Source organism: Thalassophryne amazonica, chromosome 6 (genome assembly GCF_902500255.1).
Source record: "Thalassophryne amazonica chromosome 6, fThaAma1.1, whole genome shotgun sequence".
Classification (NCBI taxonomy): Eukaryota; Metazoa; Chordata; class Actinopteri; order Batrachoidiformes; family Batrachoididae; genus Thalassophryne; species Thalassophryne amazonica.
This window is the reverse complement of record NC_047108.1, coordinates 72,907,066-72,934,084: the sequence shown is the minus strand read 5'-3', so window position 1 is coordinate 72,934,084 and position 27,019 is coordinate 72,907,066. Positions and strand designations below refer to the sequence as shown.

Here is a 27,019-nt window from a genome sequence, read left to right as displayed (position 1 = left end):
CCAGCTGTCAGACCAGGTACTGCTGGCAGGAACAGAAACAGTTACTGGTGGGTGTGTGAAGACACACCCAGTAGTCTTTCCTTGATCAGTTCCTCCGGAAGGGAGAACCTCCACCTCCAGAAACAGATTCACCCGTGCAGCTCCTGTCAGTCACTTCCCTGGAAGGAGTGAGAGGCGAAGACGTCGCGCTCACACTATCCGCCAATCCAGCTTGAGACTGTAGCCACAGGAAAACGGCTGCACACAGAACAATGTTTAGTCACAGAAAATCACCGCAGAGAAGGTTACCTTGAGTGGTAGCTGATTTCTCGGTGAGGAGGTGGAGTTGCAGTCCGGCCTTTATGGTGATGAGTTGGATGAGTGACAGCTGGTGCTGATGAGTGACAGCTGTCACTCCCAGCGGCTCCAACGCCCTCTCGTGCTTGAAGCCTGCACTCCAAGCAGGGCGTCATCTGGTGGTGGTGGGCCAGCAGTACCTCCACACAACAAGGTCACCACTTTCTGTACACTAACTCATCCACAGTGTTACAAGATTTCTGGACAGACAACAAAAGTCTAATTTTTCCCTCTTGAAGACACAGTAACTATCCCTGAGAACACAAGCCCAAAAGAAGTGATTATTCTCTTAAAAACTGCTGAAAATAACAAACCGCACTAAAACAGCTCATTTTAAAGCACCTAATCCATTTTACCACTGTTATACAGATAAACCAGATATCTATGAGCCAAATTCCTCGTATACTTGCCAATAGATGCCAAGAATACTTAAAAATAATTTTATTCACTTTATGTTTTCAAAGTGCACTCATAGCACACGTGAAGAAAACTTAGGGTTACTGTACAACAGCTTTTGATTTATCCATTTGTTGTGGAAAACGTACTTTATTTCTGCAACTGTTTTGTATATTTTTTTGTTCTATTTGATTATTTTATTACACATCAGGAAACAAGCTTATGAGTTTCGTTTTCTCGGAGGTCCGAAAGCAGCCTCAGCAGACTCCGCCCGCCCACGCAGCCCTGAGAGGCAAAGCGAGTGATCAGCAGGTTTTAACCATTCGGACCCGATTTCCGGATTTCAGTGGATTTTTGATTATGGGTAAACTCCCGTTATGTGAAGTTTTCCGAATTGGAAAAGAGTTCATGAAGTATGTGGAAGAAACAGGTGAAGGATACATCATAGAGAAAAATAAACTCAAAGACATTTACTCCGACTTCACCAAAAGGTACGTTATTCTTTTTCGGTACATTACTGTTTGTCAGCTTAAAACTAATTCTATTATTCATTTTCTTCTTCTTCTTTTCGCCTTTATTTTAGCAGTGGACGCAAATGTGAAAGCTTCAGTCGAGTAATTTTTGCCCTCAGCCAGAAACAAGCAATAGAGGTTAACCAAGACCAAGTCAAATTTAACTTAAGGTGAGCATTTATATATATATATATATATATATATATATATATATATATATATATCATACACAGTACTGTGCAAACGTTTTAGGCGTATTTAATGCGTCATAAAAGCATTAAAATTATGAAAACATGATAAATAAATATTCACAAATAATAAATTAAATTTGCAATGAATTTCAACTTTAATGAATGCTAATCAGTATGAAAGTTGGGTTCTATTTACGTGTGATTTTTCAGTCGCAGGACTTCAAAAATTATTTAAAAAATTTAAGAAAAATGCAACTTACAGTATAAGTAATTGTGTTTGCAATCACCTTAACATTGCGTGATCATTTACATTCTACTGGCCAGTACACCTATATGAAAAATTACAATGACTATTGTGGAATAAAACTATAGCTCACATATTCGCTTTTGTTAGAACAGATTTTGTGTTTGACATGCCGTTTAATATATACGAGGTCTGTCCGTAAAGTATCGTACCTTTTTATTTTTTCAAAAACTATATGGATTTCATTCATATGTTTTTACGTCAGACATGCTTGAACCCTCGTGCACATGCGTGAGTTTTTCCACGCCTGTCGGTGATGTCATTCGCCTGTGAGCACACCTTGTGGAAGGAGTGGTCCCGCCCCCTCGTCGGATTTTCATTGTCTGGAAATGGTGGAATGAAAAGGACTTTTTTTCCATCAGAATTTTTTCAGAAGCTGTTAGAGACTGGCACCTGGAAACCATTCGAAAAATTTATCTGGCTTTCAGTGAAAATTTTACAGGCTTCACAGAGAATAAGGACTTTAACTACAGGTTTAAGGACCCGTTTAAAGGACGGTCGGTGCGCCGCGCTGTGAGCTGTGACGATGCGGCACAAACCACTGGATCATTTCTAAGCTGATGGCTCTGTGGATACGAGACCGTCGTGTGCTCTTTCTCTGGTTATCACAAGACCTGGACATCAGCCATTTTCCGGCAGATTTCACTTTTAACAAGAGATTTTGTCATGGAAAGCCGCGCGGAGGCTTCGCGCGTCATGACCGATTCGCTGATGAAGCGAGACAAAGGAACACCTCCGTTTCTGAGTGTTAGAGGACAAGTTGGGACATGTCTATCTCGGCTTTCAGTGCTTACCAGTCGAGTGAGTATAAAAGAACTTGAACTTTTATACTCACTCGACTGGTAAGCACTGAAAGCCGAACTTTTATACTCACTCGACTGGTAAGCACTGAAAGCCGAGATAGACATGTCCCAACTTGTCCTCTAACACGCCGAAATGGAGGTGTTCCTTTGTCTCGCTTCATCAGCGAAGCCTCCGCGCGGCTTTCCATGACAAAATCTCTTGTTAAAAGTGAAATCTGCCGGAAAATGGCTGATGTCCAGGTCTTGTGATAACCAGAGAAAGAGCACACGACGGTCTCGTATCCACAGAGCCATCAGCTTAGAAATGATCCAGTGGTTTGTGCCGCATCGTCGCAGCTCGCAGCGCGGCGCACCGACCGTCCTTTAAAGGGGTCCTTAAACCTGTAGTTAAAGTCCTTATTCTCTGTGAAGCCTGTAAAATTTTCACTGAAACCCAGATAAATTTTTCGAATGGTTTCCAGGTGCCAGTCTCTAACAGCTTCTGAAAAAATTCTGATGGAAAAAAGTCCTTTTCATTCCGCCATTTCCAGACAATGAAAATCCGACGAGGGGGCGGGACCACTCCTTCCACAAGGCGTGCTCACAGGCGAATGACGTCACCGACAGGCGTGGAAAAACTCACGCATGCGCACGAGGGTTCAAGCATGTCTGACGTAAAAACATATGAATGAAATCCATATAGTTTTTGAAAAAAATAAAAAGGTATGATACTTTACGGACAGACCTTGTATATCACACACACACAGTACTATGCAAATGTTTTAGGTACATTTAATGCATCATAAAAGCATTACAATTATGAAAACATGAAAATATTCACAAAGAATAAATGAAATGTGCGATGAATTTCAACTTTAATGATAATCAATATGAAAGTTGAGTTGTATTTACGTGTGATTTTTCAGTCGCAGGACTTCAAAAATTATTAAAAAATTTTAAGAAAAATGCAACTTATAGTATAAGTAATTGTGTCTGCAATCACTCTAACATTGCGTGATCATTTACATTCTATTGGCCAGTACACTTACATGAAAAATTATAATGACTATTTTTGTAGAATAAAAAATATAGCTCACATATTCACTTTTGTTGGAACAGATGGATTTGAACAGATTTTGTGTTTGACATGCTGTTTTATATATATATATATATATATATATATATATATATATATATATATATATATATATATATATATATATATATATATATGAATTAGAAACTTTGTCCCGTCTCCCTTGCAATAGAGATAAATGGACTGCATTTATATAGTTCTTTTCCATCTGCATCAGACGCTCAAAGGGCTTTACAATAATGCCTCACATTGACCCTCGTGAGGGTGCTGCCATATAAGGTACTCACTACACACCGGGAGCAACTTTATTGGGACCTTATTAAGGACCTTGCCCAAGGGCCCTAATCTTAGTGAATCCTTAGTGATTTTCTGGTCAGGCTGGGATTTGAACCAGGGATCCTCTGGTCTCAAGCCCAACAACTTAACCACTAGACCATCACCTCCCCTCAAGAGCTCTTTATCTCAATATGACTAATGTGGTTAAATAAAGGTTAAAAATATATATTATCCAGTCAATATTTTTTATACACTTTCTCATTCAATTGAAAAACAATGTATGGTGTCAAGGATTTTATATAGTTCATGCTTATATTATCATTTATTTCCTTTAATGACTACGTGTACTTTTCCTCTTTGTGAGAAGAGGAGGTTTTAAAAAGAAACTTGTCTGCATTCTTCATGATTGAGCAAACTATTTTTATTATGCAGAAATGCCTTATCCCGTTTTGACAAGCCACAAGGCTCATGTTGCAGGAATGGAAGGTTCCAGTCGTTACCTTGCTTTGCTATCTCCCTCATGCAGACATGACTCATGTGTAACCTCTCCCTGACTGTCCTTGTTTGTTTTTTCTCATGTTGGTGAACTAACTAAAAAGCCGAGCCAGAGGAGGAGATTTTGGGAGAGTTTTGGAGCTGAGCACTTACAAGCTGCTACTGCCTGCTCTTACTCTCCTCCTCTGCGCAGAGCATAAAATATATTTGCATCTCTCTGACTGGTTTCTTTACAGTCTGTGCCTCTCATTTCTTTAAAATAGGGTGCAGACCCAACATATGGTCACCGCTTAATATAATAAAGTTAAGTCATCAATTTCACAAAAGTTTTCTTGAGACAAGATGGTCATATGAACATTTCCAAGCCACTGAATGTGTGTTGGTGTTCACATAGTGTACATAGTCAGGTACTCTATGCTAAATCTGTCTTGTGTAGGCAGTTGTCAAAAACCAAATGACTGTGGAAAAAGGATTTATGATCAGAGACACTGGAAGTTTAATCAGTTTCATCATTAGTCACAGTCTCATGATGGCATGGAACAAAGACATTCTCAAAAAGAAATTAAGGTTTGAGCTTCAGTTTCATATAGTACAGTTATTTCTATGCAAAACTGCAGGAAATTTAAAACCTACAGTGCATCAAGAAAGTATTCACAGTGCATCCGGAAAGTATTCACAGTGCATCCAGAAAGTATTCACAATGCTTCACTTTTTTCCACATTTTGTTATGTTACAGCCTGATTCCAAAATGGAGTAATTTTTTTTTTCCCTCAAAATGAAGTTTTCAATCTGTTGTTGACTGTTTGGTGCTGTGTTTTCATCTTGTTGATTTTGCACATCCACTTCTGGTTCGTTTGCTGTTAATTCCTCCATTTTCTTTGTTCGCTTTTTGTTTTGTTATTTTGCGCCGTGAAAATTGTAAACAAAGTTACAAATCTGATACGCGATCCAGGCCGGTTGTCATCTGATATGGGAAAATATCAGAAATTAGCCAATTTAAGGGGATTGTATTATTTTAAAATTGCTAGCACTGTGACGACCAAGAAAGGCTTTTGTGTTTCCACTTGTGGCCCGAATAATCTGTTGAAGGAACTCAAGCGATATTCAAATGTCAATCAGTTTAAACGCCAATATAAGGAACTGATGTTTTCTGAATATGTGAAATTGTCTAAATTCTCTGAAAATTCAATTCATGGTTGAAGGACTGTATAGCTGTTGGTAAATTATGGACAATTAAGTTATTATTTTTTTTTTTTTTTTTTTTGATTACGCGATGTGTGCTGTTATTGGTGTGGATATGATGAGTAATTTGAGTTTATTGATTACTTTAAGATGTCTGTCTTTGCTGTTCTGCTCACTTTGTTTTGGTTTGGTTTGGTTTTGCTGTGATAAGTAAACGTTGCTGAGGTAAAAAGGGTAGATGTATATAAGCTTTGCTTCTACCTACACCCTTTCGGTTGCATGGGTTGACTGGTTGAGAAATCATTTTTGTTTTGTTTTATTTTGTTATGCTTTATTTTATTGCAAAGTGCCGAATAAACTTGAATTTGAAAAACTATTGGCCGATATCAAATCTATCATTTTGCTCTAAAATTCTGGAAAAAGTGGTTTCACGGCAGCTTGTGGACTCTGTAAGCCACTGACGTTTTTCACCCTAGAGACACACAATCGGCCTGCACCCTGTGAACGCAGAGCCAGAGCTGGCATGTAGGACTCAGCCAGGTAGGGGGGATCCAGTCCGTGAACAATTTTATAGGTCAATAATAATACTTTAAAATCCGATCTCAGAGAGACCAGATGCCAGTGAAGGGATGCCAGAACCGGCGTAATATGATCAAACCTTGTGCTTTGTGTCAAAAGTCTAGCAGCAGCATTTTGAACCAGTTGAAGACTCCTGATGCTGGACTGAGGTAAACCAGAAAACAAAGCATTACAAAAATCCAATCTGGAAGAAATAAAAGCATGAATCAGAGTCTCAGCATCAGCCATAGACAGGATGGGTTGAATCTTCGCTATATTTCTTAGATGGAAGAAAGCAGTCCTCGTAATGTCCCTAATGTGGAGATCAAAGGACACCGTAGGATCAAAAATTACCACAAGGTTCCTCACTTTGTCAGTATTATATATAACACATGATCAAGAACCATCATTTGAGTCTTATGAGAGTTCAAAAATAGAAAGTTACTAGACATCCAACTTCTTAAGTAAAATTTACTTGGAATTTCTGAGTGAAAGAACTTACCTAAGTTTTTTCAAGTAAATATCACTCCAAATTTTTTCAGTGTGTGGCCTTTCTGTGTGGAGTTTGCATGTTCTCACCGTGTTTGTGTGGGTTCCCTCCATGTACTCTGGCTTCCTCCCACATCCAAATACATGCCTTCCGTGAGTCTTAATTGGAGTAAGCGATTGAAGATGAGTAAGTAAGTGGATCCACTGGTCACTTCACATTCATCACATATGAGGTGGTTTGCTTCAAGACCACTTCCAAGACCAGTTCCTTCCCTCTGTCATACTCTAACCTTCCCACTGCCGTGGTAAAGTTGTCTGATCTAGCCACAGACTGATGTTTCAGAAGAAGCATTTCATTCTTTTTCCCCTTCCCCTCATGGATTTTAATTTTTTTTTTTAAGCTGTTTGACCTTCCAGTTTTTGAGACACACCAACTGCTCACATCTTGGAGCAAAACCTCTGTATTTCCTTTTGTGAAATCTTGCCACGATTTAGAATTTTGACAGATACATCATCCTCCTGGAGGGTATTCTTGATCTAGTCAATTGCTGTGAGAGTTTACGACACCAGGTAAATTGTTCTTCTGTCATCACACTTGGTGTCTTTGGTTAACTGGGCATTTTAGTGTAGCTAAACCAGTGTTTCTGAAAAAGAAAAAAAACTTTGGCAAAGTGCAATGCTTTTTTTTTGGCAACTCTAATGTGATTGTTTTCAGCCTAATGATGGCTTAATTGGTTCACACAGCTCATTCTTTTTTTTTTTCTATTTATGTGCCTTTTTTGGCTTCTTGTCTTGTATATGTTGTGTTGTCATTGTGATGTGAGATACGTGAGCATACCATTCCTATCAACTGTATTTTATTATATTGTTGAAATGGCTATAATAAGAAAAAAACTTGAACTTGCTCTATATGCACCACTCTGCTTTTAATCATTGGTGATTGATCTCTGCTCTCTTCCACAGCATGTCTTTTTCCTGATTCTCTCCCTCAGCCCCAACCAGTCCCAGCAGAAGACTGCCCCTCCCTGAGCCTGGTTCTGCTGGAGGTTTCTTCCTGTTAAAAGGGAGTTTTCCTTCCCACTGTCGCTAAGTGCTTGCTCATAGGGGGTCGTTTTGACCGTTGGGGTTTTTCTGTAATTATTGTATGGCTTTTGCCTTACAATATAAAGCGCCTTGGGGCGACTGTTTATTGTGATTTGGCGCTATATAAATAAAATTGATTTGATTTGAACTTGAACTTAAATGTAAATGTAATCAGTTCACAATATTTTATGTTCTTACATGTAGGCCTAAATTAAATAATGAGGGATCAACACAAACCCAACCATAAAACAGCGCAGTACCCAACCAGTTGCTTTTGCACACACAAATAGGGAACCTCATAAAAAACTGATGTAATTCCAACACATTCACTTGATTTGCATGAAAACACTTTATAATTAACATCAACAGCAAAAACAACAAAATTTTGTTGAAATCCAAATATTTATATACCTGCAGTAACCATGTTTGCTGAAAAGAAGGCAAAATGCAGTCATGCCTGTCAGTTGGTGAATGAAAACAGTGAGTCACAGCACCCTTCCCCCAGACACAGGAAGGAACTGAAACATGCCAAGGCAATGCATCACTTTCTTCATGTTCAGAAAAATGTAACACTTGCTTGGTGAGATTAACAAAGTATTTTCCCTCTTACTGTCTTAAAGTTTTGTCTCTTACACTTGTAATCAAAATAATAAATCAATTTAAGAATTGGACACACTGCCAATGACATCATCCATTTCTTTTATGAAGAGCAGGTTTGAAAATCAAACTTGGATTGCTTTAGATGTCTCTATTTTGGGAGTTTGTGACTCTGCCTAACTCCCCAACAACCCATATATGGGTAAAGGAAAAGAGTGTGGGCAAAACTGGCATGATCTGGTTAGGTCCAAGGAAGCACCAACCCAACCCACCTATCTCAAATTTACCAAGCTAGCTGTGAATAACAACCTAGTTAAGCTTGGATTGAATGATTGATTAATGCATATTTTTGAGGACTGGACAGTAGCTCAAAGGGTGGATTGGGGGCAGGTATTAAAGTCTATCACCGGTGTCTATAGTCTCAATAACAGTGGCATTATCAGTATAGTTACTGTTACCTAGCTATTGAAACCTGGTAATGTTGTGCTATTGGTGGCAATATACAAGATAAATACTACAATTTTACTCACTGAATATACTCAAACATCAACTTGTTAGAGAATCTGTTAATACAGTTAACCACATAGCATGCCATATCATATCTTATTTGCTTTAATACAGTGGCTTGCAAAAGTATTCAGCCCCTTGGTATTTCACACATTTTAATTTGTTTATGGCATTTGAAATTCAAAAAGTAAATCAGACTTCTCAATATAAAATTTTCTAAAATTGTCTTCTTAAGACTCAAACTGAAAGAAAATCTCTAAAACTTGATATAAATTAATTAAAAATATAAAATCCAAGATGATGGGTTGCAATTTTAATCAGCCCCTTTGGTATAATACCTGTAAATAATCAGTTTAATTGCCAGGTTTCTTCAGACAAGTCAGGGGATGGATACATGAACATTTCTAAGTCACTGACTATGTCTTGAACTTTATTTACATCAGTTATGAAGAAATACAAACAGTATGGCACGCTATGGTAAATCTGTATGGAGCAGACAGTTCTCAAAAACTGAGTGACTGTGCAAGAAGCAAAAGAGTGAGGAAAGCCACCAAGGCACCCAGACAACCCAGAAGAGGTTTTAGGCTTCTCGAGCTGTGATTGGAGAAATTGTACATAGTGCAAGTTTTGCATTTTGTATTCCCATTTATATACAGCTTCATGATGAAGTGATAGAGGAGGATTTTCTTTCACCAAAACATTAAATCTAAGCTTGCATCTCAGATGCACCTTCTGGCAAATTGTAGCTGAACTTTCAGGTCTTCTTTTTAATAAAACCAACCAATTTAAGTGACCTCTCCCAGGTTCCATAAGCTCCTACTTATGGTAACTGTTGAAATTGACCACACCCCTGATTTTATAGTTTCAAAAGCTTCAACTAATGACAAATTAACTCCCATGCAGTTTTCATAAATGGGGAAACTACGCACCTATACAGGTCAACAATTTTTTTTGCAGCAGCAGGTTGTAAACAAGTTTGTCTCCTGTAAAATTGGAATTTTTAACATGGGGTTCTGTGGGGATTGACACACTTTTGAAGAAAACCTCAACTGGCCATTCTTGGCTTCAGTTTTCAGCTGCAGAGGTTGCTGCTTGGAAGAAATATGAACAGTGATTGAAGTGCATTATGTTCACACACATCTACTGTGCAGGGTTGCAATTCGCCCTAATGAGGTTTCAAATGCCACAAAATCTCACAAAACTTCAGAGAGGTCGCCGCACTGCGAGATGTCATTAACATTGAGAAATGCATTGAGTTGGTCTGTGAAGGCTGCACTTTAACCGCTGCACACAGACAACAGCATTAACAGCGCAACATAAAACTCTTTATATATTGTGCCTAAAACTCTTGTGAAAATATTATCTGGGTTTTTAGACGTTGTTACTGTGTTTGATTTATATAAACATGCGAGAATCTCATGTTGTTTATCCATTATTTTCAATGGGAATTGCCGTGAGCAGCGATCACTTCCTGTTCATGTCGTTCTGGGGGAAAGTGACGTTTAAATTCCACGCAGATTAAACATAGCAGACACGGATTATTTGGAATATTTGTTTTAGCAAGTTTTCAGGGTCTCATGCAGCAGTCTCTTATTAACGTGATGAAAAGCATAAAAAATACATTTTGGTAGTATAATGTTAATTTGCAGTTGCTGTCATATGGATTCTCTATGTTGTTTAGATGACAGCGACTCTCTGGCATGCAAAGGATTATGGGATATCTCAATAGGGCGAATGGCAGGAGATCAGTACCACTACTGTGTTATATTTGTCATAGGCACATCTAACCTCTGTTATTTTCTCGCATTCACTTTTAACCCTTTAATGTCCTTACATTTTTCAAAGAACACAGTAGATATCAAAATTTTCAACAAAACGGTTGAGCTGACCATTGAGGGGGTTACTCAATGGAGAAAATGCATGCAGTGTAAAACTGAGAGAAACCACAGGACCAAACCAGATACACAGTTCAGTTTATCTTAACTATGCCTGCATTTGGTATATACACACACACACACACACACTTTCCTCAGCAGGTCCCTCCAAGCAAGACTGCAAAAACATTTTCTACTCAGAGTTAGAAAACATATTGTGAATTCCATATTCCAAAATAATGCATTAAATATGCTCTAAATAACATGTAGATAGTAGATACAAGTACTGTACATTGTCTCTTATGTCTCTGCATTTTATCAAAAGCACCAGGATTTCTTGTTTAATATTAAAGAGACTTTTTCCAATCTATGTGGCATTTACATGGTAACCCCCCAGAAAAAAACAGAACCCATAAAAATTGTAATAAATCCTAAAAAGGTTAAACATAAACTTCACTCTGTCTACGATCATTCACCAAAGTTTCTGTTATCTTGGATGATTTGTGTAAAAGTCATGTTCTGTCAAAATTATGCTCCAAATGGTATGATTTGTTGGCAAAATAGGATTCCAGGCAAAATGTCTTTTCCTTGGTTGACCAAGACATGTTTGGGAAGGCTATTGTTCCAGTCATCTTCCACAACATGTCTTGGTCAAATTTCAAGAAATTTGCTGGACCTTGTTGTGGTTTTATGGCATTTATGACAAGTTTTATGGGTTCTGTTTTTTTTGGGGGGGGGAGGGGGTCACCCTGTATAATCCAAACTTGTGTGGGGTCATTTATGACCCCGGTAAGATCTATGAGATTACTGACATTATAGCTTCAGATGGTATTGTAATTTGCCAACTCTAATCATTATCATTTTTGCAAGGAAGCATGGCCAACAGACCCAGAAGTGCCCAGAGTGACGATAACAAGGATGATGGACAAATACATTAGAGAGTGAAATAAATATGAAAAATCCTAAAACAATCATTTATATAGAACTATTCCCATATAAAGTCATTTGGGTCATAAATAACCCCAATCTGTCATATTAGTCACTAAAATAGCTTGGCTGCTTCAGGGTTAAGGCCTAACAAAGTACACACAGTATGTGAGTATACTTGTCTAGATCGTATGCATTTCACTTAACGTAATTCTCCCTGTAGGTCTGCACTACTTCTGTGAACCAACGGCACACCATTAGGGGGCACAAGTCAGTACCTGTGCAGGATGAAGGATCCGGTCCCAGGTGAGAATGGAACATTACCTCTTCACAGGAACCTGAGAAAGGGGAAGGGTCCCAAAGGACAATTGCCAAACATGATGTGAGAACCTGCAAAACAAAGAGATGAGTGCATGAAATGATTTTCGTGCTCCGTTTTGATTTGGTTTCACCTCCATATACTGTATGTAAGCACAAGACCTGGTCATGTCAGTGGCTCCCACCACAGCTACACATACGAGGTCTATTAGACAATAAACCGACCCTTTTATTTTTTTTTTTAACTATATGGATTTGAATGACGTGCGATTCCACCAATCATGCTTGAACCCTCGTGCGCATGCGTGAGTTTTTTCATGCGTGTCGGTGGCGTCATTTCCCTGTGGGCAGGCCTTGAATGAGATGTGGTCCCGCCCTCTCGGCTGAATTCCTTTGTTTCACACGCTGCTCGAGATGGCGCGTGTTGCTTTATCAAAATTGTTTCTGGACCTGTGAGGAATATCCGAGTGGATACTATTCAAGAAATTAAGCTGGTTTTCGGTGAAACGTTTAACGGCTGATGAGAGATTATGGGGTGTTTCTGTCGCTGTAAGGACTTCCCACAGAGCGGGACGTCCTGCAGCGCTTCCAGGCGCCGTCGTTGGCCTGTTTCGACCTGAAAACATCCTAATTTAAGGTTTAATTCACCCAGGACGTCGTGAGAGAACAGAGAAGATTCAGAAGATGCCGGCATGAGGACTTTATGCGGACATTCCACTGTTTAAGGACATTTTTTAATGAAAGACGTGCATGCAAATTCGCCGAGTCGTTTCCGTGACGACTCGGCGAATCTGTGTGCGCCGCGACAGGAAAAACACCTCCGTGTTGAAAACCATTTGTAAAATTCAGGCGGCTTTTGATGGCTTTCAACAAGTGAGTAACTGAGAAATTGTTTAACAGCTTGGGCATGTTCCAACTTGCCCGTTAAGGTTTCCAACGGAGGTGTTTTTCCTGTCGCGACCCCCCGCGGTCGGGTCCGGCCCGACATGCGACTCTGCCCGCACGTTCTTTCATTACAAAATGTCCGTTAACAATGGAATGTCCGAATAAACTCCTCATGCCGACTTCTTCTGAAAGTTCTCTGTTCTCTGACGACTTCCTGGGTCAACAGAGCCTGAAATATGGAAGTTTTCAACTTGAAACGGCGAGACGCTGCCACCTCGAAGCGCAGATCGCCGTCAGGCGCCGTGGGCCATCCTTATGGTGACACTACCAGACCAAAATCTCTCATCAGCCGTTAAAATTTTTACCGAATGGTGTCCACTCAGTTGTGCCTTACAGTTTTGAAAAAATTTTGATCAAACAAAGCAGCAGTCTCTGAGCCATTCCTAAACAATGAAAAAATCGACGAGAGAATGGGCCACTCCTCACTCAAAGACTGCCCACAGGCGAATGACGTAACCAACAGGCGTGAAAAAACTCTCGCATGCCCACGAGGGTTCAAGCATGTCTGATGTAATCACACGTGATTCAAATCCATATGGTTTTTGAAAAAAATAATAAGGTCTGATACTTTTCTAATAGACCTCGTATACCTTCAGAAACGTTTTTGTATGGATTTCGTGGCTAAATGACAATGGAATAAATAGGGTATTTTTGTAGAATTGCCTGTGAAATAATGAAAAAGGGTGTTTAATTTAGACCCAACATTCTGGGAAATCTTCCTGCAACACAGTGTGGGTGATGTGGGTATCTGGGTTTCGGAGTCCTAATATTGTGATATTTTTGTGCAATTGAAATTGAAAAGAAGAAAAGTAAATACTTTGTTTTAAAACATTTTGTCAGGAAAATTTACCAGAAATCCTCCTACATAGACAGCAAATGAGACAATAAGCAGGTGACTTTCAATCTCAGATTTTCAGTATCTGAAGCTTCAAAAGTACCATTATACAGAATATACAGAATGTGCATCTGCAGAAGAGTACAACGGACATTCAGTTTTATGCCACTTATATACAGTCCCAAAATGTGGCAAAGTTCATAGCATGAGATAACCAGTATCAGAGTCCGTTTGTTTTTTTTATCCTGTTTCTTCACAGAGCAGCGGATGGAATGCTTGCTTCAGTAAGCTTAGCTGACAAGAAGATTCTGTCTCAGCAGATTTAGTCAAGCATTTGATCATGCACTAGTGAAAAGGTGCCTTGCTGCATTAATTTTATCCATGCCTTTTTCCACACATCATCCAGCTATGGCATTGTTCTCCTTTTGTCACTGGCCCATGAGCCAAGTTAACTGAGGGTATAAGGGTTATTGCAATGCAGCCTTTAACACATAAAGCATTATGGTACAATGGTGATGATTCATAGCAAAGCAGTAATAAATGGCAAACTATTGATGACAAGCTATTACGATGATAATCATAATGGTAAATATAACTGACAAGGCATTGATAACAGTAACTTTTAGAACACATTTAGGGCCTGCTTCAGTTTTGTGGGTGAATTACTAAGAATAATTATGCAATTTATTGGTTGTGTGTAGGATTAATAAATGCAATAATTTTGACAATGTTGAATACTTGGTTTCCAAAGTAATGGTCAAACAAGATCAATGTCCATTGGATTCCATGACATCTGGCATATGCTAGCCTATAAAGAGTCATTTTTGATCAGGATATGTCATTCAAAGCGCATATTAAACAAATATGTAGGACTGCTTTTTTGCATTTACGCAATATCTCTAAAATCAGAAAGGTCTTGTCTCAGAGTGATGCTGAAAAACTAATTCATGCATTTATTTCCTCTAGGCTGGACTATTGTAATTCATTATTATCAGGTTGTCCTAAAAGTTCCCTAAAAAGCCTTCAGTTAATTCAAAATGCTGCAGCTAGAGTACTGACGGGGACTAGAAGGAGAGAGCATATCTCACCCATATTGGCCTCTCTTCATTGGCTTCCTGTTAATTCTAGAATAGAATTTAAAATTCTTCTTCTTACTTATAAGGTTTTGAATAATCAGGTCCCATCTTATCTTAGGGACCTCGTAGTACCATATCACCCCAATAGAGCGCTTCGCTCTCAGACTGCAGGCTTACTTGTAGTTCCTAGGGTTTGTAAGAGTAGAATGGGAGGCAGAGCCTTCAGCTTTCAGGCTCCTCTCCTGTGGAACCAGCTCCCAATTCAGATCAGGGAGACAGACACCCTCTCTACTTTTAAGATTAGGCTTAAAACTTTCCTTTTTGCTAAAGCTTATAGTTAGGGCTGGATCAGGTGACCCTGAACCATCCCTTAGTTATGCTGCTATAGACGTAGACTGCTGGGGGGTTCCCATGATGCACTGTTTCTTTCTCTTTTTGCTCAGTATGCACCACTCTGCATTTAATCATTAGTGATCGATCTCTGCTCCCCTCCACAGCATGTCTTTTTCCTGGTTCTCTCCCTCAGCCCCAACCAGTCCCAGCAGAAGACTGCCCCTCCCTGAGCCTGGTTCTGCTGGAGGTTTCTTCCTGTTAAAAGGGAGTTTTTCCTTCCCACTGTAGCCAAGTGCTTGCTCACAGGGGGTCGTTTTGACCGTTGGGGTTTTACATAATTATTGTATGGCCTTGCCTTACAATATAAAGCGCCTTGGGGCAACTGTTTGTTGTGATTTGGCGCTATATAAAAAAATTGATTGATTGAATTGATTGATTAGCTCAACTAATAATTTCTTCCTTCAATAATCACTTTTCACCAAAATTGGTGCAACTTTAACATATGACCTCTGTACAAACTAAAACTGACCTTTGTCACCATTTTTGCTGTTTTTCCCTATAACATTTTGTCATAGACAGTTCAAACTATACCTTTTTGGAATTTGGATGGTCAGACAAATAATGTCATGTATGTTTCAAGACAACTAGACCATCTTTAAATTTTAACCTTCGTGTAATCTTTCATTGACCCCTACCTGGCCAGGGTTTGCGCCAGCACATTTGAGCATAGGGGTCCCCTATGCTGTGTTTTGGATCCCGTATGCTGTGATTTGGGCCCCTATGCTGTGATTTAACCAGCACTGGGGAAGGGGGGTCTGTTTTTTTCTTTTTTAGGGGACATGTTGCACGTTATTTAACGTCCCAGTTTGCAACACAAAATGGCCCTCAAAATTAAGGTTGCAACCGATCAGGACGGGGAGGGGGAGGTTTTCTGTAGCTGAGCTGTTTCAGAGAACTTTCTTCTACGGTGTTCTAGCTGCAGGTAGCGTTAAATTTCCGCCTGGGTCTGGGATTCAAATTGTCTGTTCGTCAAGCATGGATTTTCAGAAAAATGAACTGAATTGTTGCATAAAATTTAGCCACTTCAATGTCCCGAGGCTGTGAAACGCCAGCTCAGATCACAGCTGAGGAGGACAGCTGAACAGAGATTCTGTCCACTGAAAGGGAGAAAATATCCATTAAAGCAGAGAAAAAACAAGCACTCACAGGGACCAGGAGTGGAGGTGCACGGCTCAAAAACTAAGTCAATGTAAAAATATAGCCAGCAACACTCAAGTGTCCTTTTTAATAAAGGCTTTAATGAGTCACGGCAAGTCGACAGGATCAGGAGCACAGATGCGTTTCGACTAGGTCTTCATCATGAAGACCTAGTTGAAACGCACACATGTGAGCATGAGCATGTGAGCATGAGCAAAAGGGCCAGAGCATGAGAGAAACTGGCTTATCAATAGCCGACAGTGTACCAAGTACCAATACTAAAAGTTAGTGGTTAGCTATAACTTTCTAACTTCCTTGTATTAATAAATGGGTGATTCTTAGACTACGGGCATTTATTATGTCCTTTGATCATATTGTATGAAAAACAGAAAAAAGGGGAAATTTCACACTTCTATAGTTATCTTTACAATGAAAGTGTTTTAAGAAATTTGTTCTAGTAGTCTATGATGACTTTTTCACCTTTTTTCAGCATCATTATATGCGAATATTGCCGTTTTGTGCTTGTCCCACACCCAGACTTTTGATCTTCAATGATAAAAATGAATGGTAAAAAAAGTTTTTTCTAATGTTTTAAAATATCTCTGAATAAAATATCAGTAAAATAAAACATAATTGGGGTATTCAATGTCATACAACTGTTGTAATTTTTTTAAACAAAATGTAGTTGTCCTACACTATTGTCGTAATTTCCACCACAACACTGTAATGTCCCTTTAAACAGTTTGTATGAAAGATTGTTTGGGTAGTTTCTATGGAGATAAACAGTGACATCAGAGCACATGTATATAGCGCCAAATCACAACAAACAGTTGCCCCAAGGCGCTTTATATTGTAAGGCAATGGTGTGGTGGAAATTACATTTACAAGGCCAATAGTGCCCGTAGTTAAAGAATCACCCAAATACCTGAACTAATCATCTGCAAAGCATCTGATTTTGCCTTCAACCATGAATTGATGCAGACAAAATTATAATATGAACTGAATTGTAAATGTTCTCTCTTTTGCCTGAATTTTATTTATTTATTTTTTAGCTATGATCATGTCTCTGCCCAATACAGACTTACATATGTTACATGGAACAGGAATATGTTGTCAGAAGTAATGTAGCTTGCAGCAAACTAATTTTACTTGCTCTGTTCTGCATATATACATGAAAAACACCATCTCATATTGTCTGTGTTTCCAATAAAGGTTGAGAGCACATGAATCAGACACTGCACTTTTAAGCTTCTCCTGTTGATACTGGATCCTCTGATAATACTCTTAACACTTACAGTGGGGTAAAAAAAAGTATTTAGTCAGTCCATGATTGTGCAAGTTTCCCTATTTAGAAAGATGAGAGAGGTCTGTAATTTTCAACATAGGTAAACTTCAACTATGAGAGACAAAATGAGAAAAAAAAATCCAGGAAATCACCTTGTAGGATTTTTAAAGAATTTATTTGTAAATTATGGTGGAAAATAAGTATTTGGTCAATAACAAAAGTTCAACTCAGTACTTTGTCACATAATCTTTGTTGGCAATGACAGAGGTCAAACATCTTCACCAGGTTTGCACACACTGTAGATGGTATTTTGGCCCATTCCTCCAGCAGTGATGTTTTGTGGCTGTCGCTGGGCAACACAGACTTTCAATTCCTTCAACAAATTTTCTATGGGGTTCAGGTCTGAAGGCTTGGCCACTCCAAGACCTTGAAATGCTTTTTATGGAGCCATTCCTTTGTTGCCTGAGCGGTGTGGACATGTACTGGCTTAAGCAGGGGACACACCTGGCACTGCAGGATTTGAGTCCCTCTCTGCATAGTGTGTAGCCTTTATTACTTTGGTCCCAGCTCTCTGCAGGTCATTCATCAGGTCCCTCCGTGTAGTTCTGGGATTTTTGCTCACCGTTTTCATAATCGTTTTGACCCCACAGGATGACATCTTGCGTGGAGCCCCAGATCGAGGGAGATTATCAATGGTCTTGTATGTCTTCCATTTTCTTACAATTGCTCCCATAGTTGATTTATTCACACCAACCTGCTTGACTATTGTAGACTGACTCTTCCCAGCCTGGTGCACATCTACAATTTTCTTCCTGGTGTCCTTCGACAGCTCTTTGGTCTTGGCCATGGTTGAGTTTGGAGTCTCACTGTTTGAGGCTGTGGATAGGTGTCTTTTATACAGATAACAAGGTCAAACAGGTGCCATTAATACAGGTAACAGATGGAGGACAGAAGAGCTTTTTAAAGAAGAAGCTACAGGTCTGTGAGAGCCAGAAATCTTTCTGTTTGTGGGTGACCAAATACTTATTTCCACCATAATTTACAAATAAATTCTTTAAAAATCCTACAATGTGATTTCCTGGAATTTTTGAAATTTTGTCTCATAGTTGAAGTGTACCTATGATGAAAATTACAGACCTCTCATCTTTCTAAGTAGGAGAACTTGCACAATCAGGGACTGACTAAATACTTTTTTACACCACTGTAAAACTTTTAACATGACTTAAATCAAACTGCACTGCAAAAACTCCAAATGTTGCCACTAAATACAAGACAAAATCACTTAGTCAGATTCTAGTAAGATAGCATTGGGATCAGATGACAACAGCGGCATTTGTCATTCATAATGACTGGACATATTTCATTATGATGAAAATACCTAACGTAAAAATTTTTTTACACACTTTTCCCCACAATACACAAGCCGTGACTGCGTTGCAGTGATGGTTTGCTAACATGTTTGCATATTGTGACATGTTGTGGCATCTCTGCATCATGCAATATTCATTATGTTTTGGATTGACTTTAAGTGACAATTTGGGGGGATTGTTGCTGACATTTTGCTTGTTCTAGGTAAGGTCACAGCAGTGTCTTGAAACACCACTTATATGTACAGTAGTGTTCAGAATAATAGTAGTGCTATGTGACTAAAAAGATTAATCCAGGTTTTGAGTATATTTCTTATTGTTACATGGGAAACAAGGTACCAGTAGATTCAGTAGATTCTCACAAATCCAACAAGACCAAGCATTCATGATATGCACACTCTTAAGGCTATGAAATTGGGCTATTAGTAAAAAAAAGTAGAAAAGTGGGTGCTCACAATAATAATAGCATCTGCACCCCCTTTTCTACTTTTTTTTAACTAATAGCCCATTTTCATTCGCAGTATTGGGACAAAAACAGTCAGCAGACAATCACTGTTGAACTGGATGTGAAATTTGTCTAAGTACCCCATGAGTGTGGCTTTGCAGACAGGCACAGTGACACATTTGTGTGTGTGCTGAACTGACAGAAGAGTGGCTGTGGAGATCTGTGGTTCTGGACGTCACGGCTGGGGAACACGTACTGTGTTTGGACAGACATGACCTAACAATTGGCCACTGTGATGCGCGTGTGTCTGTTTGCTGTCATTACGTGGACATTCATAAAAACATATATCGCTGTTGCAATGGGCTGCAGCGAGTGTGTGCACATTGACAGGCTACCCCAGGTGATCTGGACCGTCAGATCGTAACACACAGTGGGCGATCTGAATGTCACGTGACCCAAGTGAGCTCTGTTCCACATGATGCAGTGTCAGTCCTGTGTCATGCTGTCCACAAGAAGTATGTCGGGCAGGACATGCTGCCAGTAGATGTGGACATGATCAGAGCACCTTGCTTCTCATTCATGTCATTTCATGACTGTATATCTGGGACCATGGGTCATCTACAGAGGAACAGATGGTTCATACTTGTATTGTCCGCTTGATAAGAGGGATTCAATAAAATACAGTGTTTTATATGGTGTGTGATTTTATTTTTTTAAATGCATCAATGTCCTTCTTGATATCAGGTATTTTCCTACACCTTTCACAGGACAGTGATGGTAGCTCAGTGGTAAAGTTTCTGTCTGGTAATCAGAGCTTATGGGTTTGAATCCCATGAGTGAATTTTTTTTTTTTTTTTTTTTTTAACCAGGGTTATTTAACCGCAGGCTTCTGTATTGCGTCCCCTTTTATGTAATATTTATATCAACCCAGTTGTTGTTGCCCCTTCGGCTGCTTCTGTTTTTTATGTTCGGGGTCGCCACAGCAGATAAAGCCATATCCGCACTGATAATTGGCACAAGTTCTACGCCGGATGCCCTTCCTGACGCAACTCCAGCGTTACCTGGAGAAACACACACAGCTGCTGGTGTTCCAAAGAGGTCTCCCGTCCAAGTACTAACCAGATCCTGCACTGCTTAGCTTCCGAGATCTGACGGGATCAGGCTGACCACAGAGCAGACCAGCTGCATATATATCAACCCAGTGATATTGACTAGTTATACAGCTGGTTTTTATTTCATTGTTCTCCACATCAGCGATGTGATGTGGTGCAGCTGCTCGCAATGTGTTCCTACTCGAAGGACACCGTCGTGTGCACGAACTATCGCAGCGGCATCATGCATGCCTGCCCATTGCCGTGATGTTTTCGCGGTTCTCGCTCATACAAGCTGTTTTGCCGTGAGTTTGCTGAGTTGTACTTATTTGTGCTATGTGTGAAGGGACCCTACATCAACTCAAATATTTTTCATAAATAATTACTTAATTCTTTTAAGTTATGCTTAACTTGTGCTTTTTTTCATCTTTTTATTGTTTTTTTTTTCCACACAAAACAAACAGATAACACAAACTTATAAATAACACTCCCACCCCACCCCTTCTATACTCAATCATAAACACTGAAAAACAAATTTAAACAGGCATTAAAAAAAAACACAATCTTGGATATATTGACAAGTATCACAAATTAACTTGTGTTTTGAAGTATTGCTTCCTTAATATACAATTACTTCAAGTCAATCAAAAATTCTGAGTTTAATTTACTCAAAAAGCAAGACCATGTTACACAAACTTGAAATATTTAAGTAGAACATTTTCTTAAAATTGAGTTTACACTACTTAATCTTTTTAATTAATTTGAACATCCAGGTTTACAGTGTGGGATGGCAACTACCAGGACCCTCAGTGTTGAAGATGCCAGTGGCTGACGAAAGCCTGAATTGAGGATGGACTGGTTGTCCGCCTGGGTGGTTGCTTTCCAGGACTCTTGGCGGTTCTGCAGTGTAGTGGATGCAGCAACATGGGGCACCAGCACCTGCGACCACAACTCATCTGACCTTTACCTCTATTTATTCCCACAGGCCTGAAAGCTCTGACATTGACATCATCTCCATTACCTCACGGGAGCATTCGTTTGTGAAAGACGAGCTTTGCCTGACTGTGGACTGCATGAGTAAGGTATTACCATGATCAAACTGTGTTCTGCTGTACATACAGCAATTAAGTAACACTTATCCAGGTACAGCACTCATTAATTTCTATTTATATTCAGTCTGAGATTAAGCTGGAAGTCAAAAATACTGGAGGGGATCCTGTGCGCTTTTTCTACTCCACTCAGTCAGACACAATGAGATGTTTCACTCTGCATGATGACTACAAAGTGTCAAAGAAAAACACTTTGACCCTAAATCCAGGTAAGGCTAATTCATCAAATAACTTCTTATTTTTAATGCTGTATTTGTTTCCACTGATAAACACGGAAATGGATTGTGCCCTTGATGTTAAAATTACATTTCACACCTCACACCAGTTAAAGGATCTCACTGCTATTTTCTTTACATCCAGCTTGTCTGCCAGCATTAAATGTTTTTTTTTCTAGGAAAACAAAAACAAACAAACAAAAAAATCACGCTAAAATTTTCACATCACTCATGTTGAAAGTATCTTCACATTCACACCAATTGGGATCTCCTTAATGCTCATGATCACACTGCTCTTGTTAGCTTGTTTTCAAATTCTGGATCAGAGGTCAAAGTTAGAGTAGGGCTACACGTTTTTTACTCATTTATGTCAAATGTTGGATTTCTCAAGTGTTGTTTCCCGCCATAGGTCTTCCAAGTCGCACGTTGTTTTTCTGTTAAATAGCCTTGAATTTTGGGGGTTGCTCTGTTTCCTTAAGTGACCTTGGTCTGCTTAGAGTTCTGAAAACCTGGGCCCTCACTTAAACTGCACAGAAAAGGTTCTAAATTCTGTCCTATGTACAAAATTGAATATGTGTTAAGTACACAAAAAAGAAGCATATTTATCAAACACTGGTCATATGTCCATCAGTAAGTATCAGCTTTTGATAAATGCCACATTTTGTAAACCACCATGGTCATGCACATTCATTGTCATATACATTCAGGAATTTCCTTGATTAACCATATATGGTCCTAAAACATCTATTTAAAAACCACGTTGCTTGTGTTTCTCACCAGAATAATGGTCTAAAGAGTGAAGAAAAATAGCTGTTGTGAAACAGTGTTATGTGTATGTTCAGTCAAAATTGAGCCACCAAAAATACAGACAGCCCCCCCCCACCCCCCCCCAAAAAAAGTAAGCGCAAAAGCGAAGGTGGTTTATTTTACCAATACAAAATCCCACAGTGTCAACAAGAATTCAAAATGAGACAACCCAGGGGGGATTGAACAACTGGAACACAGTGAATCAACAGGTGACAGGTGAGGGCATAATTACAAAACTAACTGATGAGCAAATTAACAACAGGTGTGAGATGAGGTCAAAGGAATTCTTCCGCTCCTCTTTCCATGACAAAAACTCCTGTAACAGTGGAATGTGCCGTTCATTTCCAAACTGGACGCTGTGTTTTATCCGGGGCTCGTCTGACTAGCACAGGAATTGCAGAAGACGTGGACATCAGCACTTTTTCGGCACATTGAGACAGACGTGCGGAGGAATTGCATGGCGCAAAGCAATGCTGTGATGAAGCCTCACAGGACATGTTCTGGCATGTCCAGGCTCATCCACAACTTCTCGGATAGTCACATGACTGAAAAACCACCGAAAGCCGTCTGAAAGCCATTTCAAAGCCGTCCTGTGAGACCAACACGGAGGTGGTTTTGTGCCGCGCCATGAACGGCTCCGTGGCGCATCCCTCCGCTTCTCTTTCCATGAAAAAAAAACTCCTGTAACAGTGGAATGTGCTGAAAAAGTACTGATGTCCACTTCTCCTGCCATTTTTGTGTAAGTCAGACGACGTCCCGGATCAACAAAGCCTTCACGTTGGAAATGATCCGGTTGATTCAGCCTGTCGATCGGCGCTTGGAGCGAGGCGCGCTCTCAGCAGTTGTGGGCGGTCTTTAAACTGTCTGGATCACTCCTTAATCTGTGTAATCCCCATAAAATCGTCCCTGAAAGCCATATTAATTTTCCGAACGGTGTCCACCTGGAGGTCTCTCACAGTTTCTGGAAAAAACTGATGCAGCAAAGCTCCAAATCATTCAGACATTTATTTGCAATAAAATCCGACGAGAGGGGTGGACCACTGCTCACACAAAGCCTGCTCACAGGCGAATGACGCAACCGACAGGTGTGAAAAAACTCATGCATGCGCACGAAGGTTCAAGCTTGGCTGATGCAATCACACATGATTCAAATCCATATGGTTTTTGAAAAAAATAAAAAGGTCGGATACTTTTCTAACAGACCTCGTATTAATTTGAGGAAGTAAAAAACTTAAGTGGATGAGGTTGCATACTGTAAGAGCAGCAAAGTTTCTTAGTTCCACTTTTCTTGTTCTACTACTAGATGCTGCACATACACAGAGCTGTGTATGTTATTGGCTACTCTGTGTGTGTGTGTGTGTTGTGTGTGTGTGTGTGTGTGTGTGTGTGTGTGTGTGTGTGTGTGTGTGTGTGTGTGTGTGTGTGTGTGTGGTGTGTGGTGTGTGTGTGTGTGTGTGTGTGTGTGTGTGTGTGTGTGTGTGTGTATTATGCCTACACTCTAAATGGCAATCAATCTAATAATCTTGTTATGTTTATTCTCAGGTGACACCTACAACATTACAGTTCATTTCCTTTCCAACATGGTTGGATTCTACTCAGCTACGCTGGACTTTGAATACAAATTAAATCTGAAGACATCACCCACTGCTTCAGTTAAACGCATCATTGAGATTGAGTGTATGACCGCATTGGGAAAAAAGTTGTTACCCACAGCCCCCTACAAACCTGTAATCCCTGGCGTGATCACTGCAGCTGATAGGAAGATTGTGGACCCATCGAACCCCCCAGGGTATTGTTGTATATTCGCCGTTGAATACACACACACACACACACACACACACACACATATATATGTATGTATGTATATATGTATGTATGTATATGTATATATGTATTATTTACATGCAGTATCTTTAATCTGCGAGCAGCAGCTGCTGCCATGGCAGGAGCACTGTGAGACAAAGTGTAAATATAAACTTTATTTTTTATTAAACATTTATGAATTGATTAGATCTCTTGTCATTTCCCTTGGTATGAATTTACTGTGCAGCACGTTAAGTGTTTTGTTTGTTTGAGACATGTGGCGTTAGACTCCCTACAATATTTTGTCCATTTTAATTTTAATTTTTGCGCAAATGATGGCATCTCATAAAACCTCACTCTGTCCAGATTTGAAATCATTGTACACAGTGTTGCTATTCGGCGGACATCTCATCCATGAAAAAAATCGGCACGCTGTTGCTTTTAGGTTCATGTTTTGTAAGAAAAACACTGCAAAAACTGTCCCCCTCAAAATAAGCAAAATAATCTTGAATCTACCAAATTGTCTTGTATTCAGCAAAAAAATATGCCAGTGAGGTTAGAAAAATTGACTTCCTTAGAATTCTCAAAACTAGCAAAATTGTCTAGGCACTGAATAATCAAAATGTGCCTTAAAACTAGACAGAAATGCTAAAATTGATGTAATCTGTGCTAACTTCAAGCAATTAAATTACACATATTAAAAACAGAATTCCTTGAAATTAGTATTTTAGTCTCTGATTGGGCAGATGATAAGAATTCATATCTTGAATGAATGAAAACTGAATGAATGAATGAAAACTGTTTATTTCGAGCATTTGATACAACAACAATTACAAGATAGATCAGTGAAGACAACAACAAAAAAGTTCCTACTTTGTACCCAACATGTCCGAAAAGGGGTAGGGTGAAGCATCAGCTTATTTTTCCCTACCCCTTCTTCCCCACAACCAGTGATACCCTTTGCCACATATACACATAGATTCCTACACACCTAAACCGATATCAATATATATATATATATATATATACACAAACATAAATATACACCTACACATACCTACTTACATACAAAATACTATATATTTACAAGCCGAAGCAAAAAACAAAAACACCCTAACCCTCATTACCCTTCCTCCTCCCTATACCTAGAAAAAAACATATTTTTGTACCGCTGTTTGAACTGGTTCATGCTTGGACATTGCTTGAGCCCCACTCCCAATCTGTTCCACATCCTCACCCCACAGACAGAAATACAGAAACCTTTTAATGTTGTTCGTGCCCACTGATGCTTTAAATTAAATTTCCCCCTCAGACTGCAATCCCCTGATCTGTTAAAAACATATTTTAATATTTGCTGGAAGTAAATTGTTTATTGCTTTATACACGATTTGTACTGTTTGAAAATTAACCAAGTCTGTGAATTTTAAGAATTTGGATTGTAAAAATAGTGGATTTGTATGATCTCTATAGCCAGTATTATGAATAATTCTTATAGCTCTTTTCTGCATTACTGATAGTGATTGTGTTGTACCTTTATAAGTATTACCCCATACCTCTGCACAGTACTGTAAATATGGTAAAACCAGTGAGCAGTAAAGAATGCGGAGTGAGTTGTGGTCCAGAATATGTTTCGCTTTGTTTAGAACTGAAATGCTTCTTGACAGTTTACTTTGTATATGTTTTATATGAGTCTTCCAGTTTATCTTATCATCTATTATCACCCCCAGAAACTTATTTTCATGTACCCTTTCAATATCTACCCCCTCGACTTGTAAATAAACCTGTATGTCTGTATTACAATAGCCAATAACTGTATTTTGTTTTACTTAAGTTTAATGATAATTTGTTTCTGTCAAACAATATTTTCAGTTTTCCCATTTCTATACTGATCCTCCTCAGTAACTCCTGCAAATCCCTCCCTGAACAAAAAAATGCTTGTGTCATCTGCAAATAATACTAATTTTAATATTTTGGAAACATTGACAATATCATTTATATAAATTAGAAACAGTTTTGGACCCAATACTGACCCCTGTGGGATGCCACAAGCATTGTCCAAGCATGATGATGTATATTCCCCCCAACTTCACAAACTGTTTTCTGTTACTTAAATAGCTTCTCACCCAGTGCAACACCAACCCCCTAATCCCATACTGTTCACGTTTATTGATTAATATGTCATGATTGATTGTATCAAAAGCCTTTTTAAGGTCTATAAATATTCCAACTGAATGTAATTTGTGGTCTATGGCGTTTGTAATCTCCTCAACTGATTCTATTAATGCAAGTGATGTTGAACTATGTGCTCTGAATCCATATTGACTATCAGTAAGTAATTTATGTTTATTTATGAATTTGTCTAATCTATTATTGAATAACTTTTCTAATAATTTGGAAAATTGTGGAAGGAAAGAAACAGGTCTATAATTTGTGAAGTGGTGTCTATCCCCAATCTTATACAGCGGCACAACCTTAGCTATTTTCATTTGATTGGGAAATTTACCGGTTTGAAATAAGTTACAGATGTATGTTAATGGTTCTACAATCCATTCAATGACCTGTTTTACCACCACCATATCATTTCATTT

The 27,019-nt window shown here is 39.1% G+C and overlaps 1 protein-coding gene across 5 annotated transcripts in view; it reads left to right on the top strand.

Moving 5' to 3' along the window:
* The first annotated feature begins 1,023 nt into the window (after positions 1 to 1,023).
* The window catches only part of LOC117512414 (putative helicase mov-10-B.2), a 79,982-nt gene continuing 53,986 nt past the window's right edge, over positions 1,024 to 27,019 (top strand). The window contains exons 1-6 of one of the 5 annotated variants that reach the window (XM_034172469.1): positions 1,187 to 1,223; positions 1,316 to 1,414; positions 11,829 to 11,911; positions 21,483 to 21,579; positions 21,674 to 21,815; positions 24,171 to 24,417. In XM_034172469.1, coding sequence (XP_034028360.1) covers positions 21,571 to 21,579; positions 21,674 to 21,815; positions 24,171 to 24,417 — 398 coding nt within the window. In that variant the 5' untranslated portion in view covers positions 1,187 to 1,223; positions 1,316 to 1,414; positions 11,829 to 11,911; positions 21,483 to 21,570. Of the gene's footprint in view, positions 1,224 to 1,315; positions 1,415 to 11,828; positions 11,912 to 21,482; positions 21,580 to 21,673; positions 21,816 to 24,170; positions 24,418 to 27,019 lie in introns of all 5 variants that reach the window. The other 4 variants (XM_034172467.1, XM_034172466.1, XM_034172470.1 and 1 more) reach the window with 4 other exon arrangements.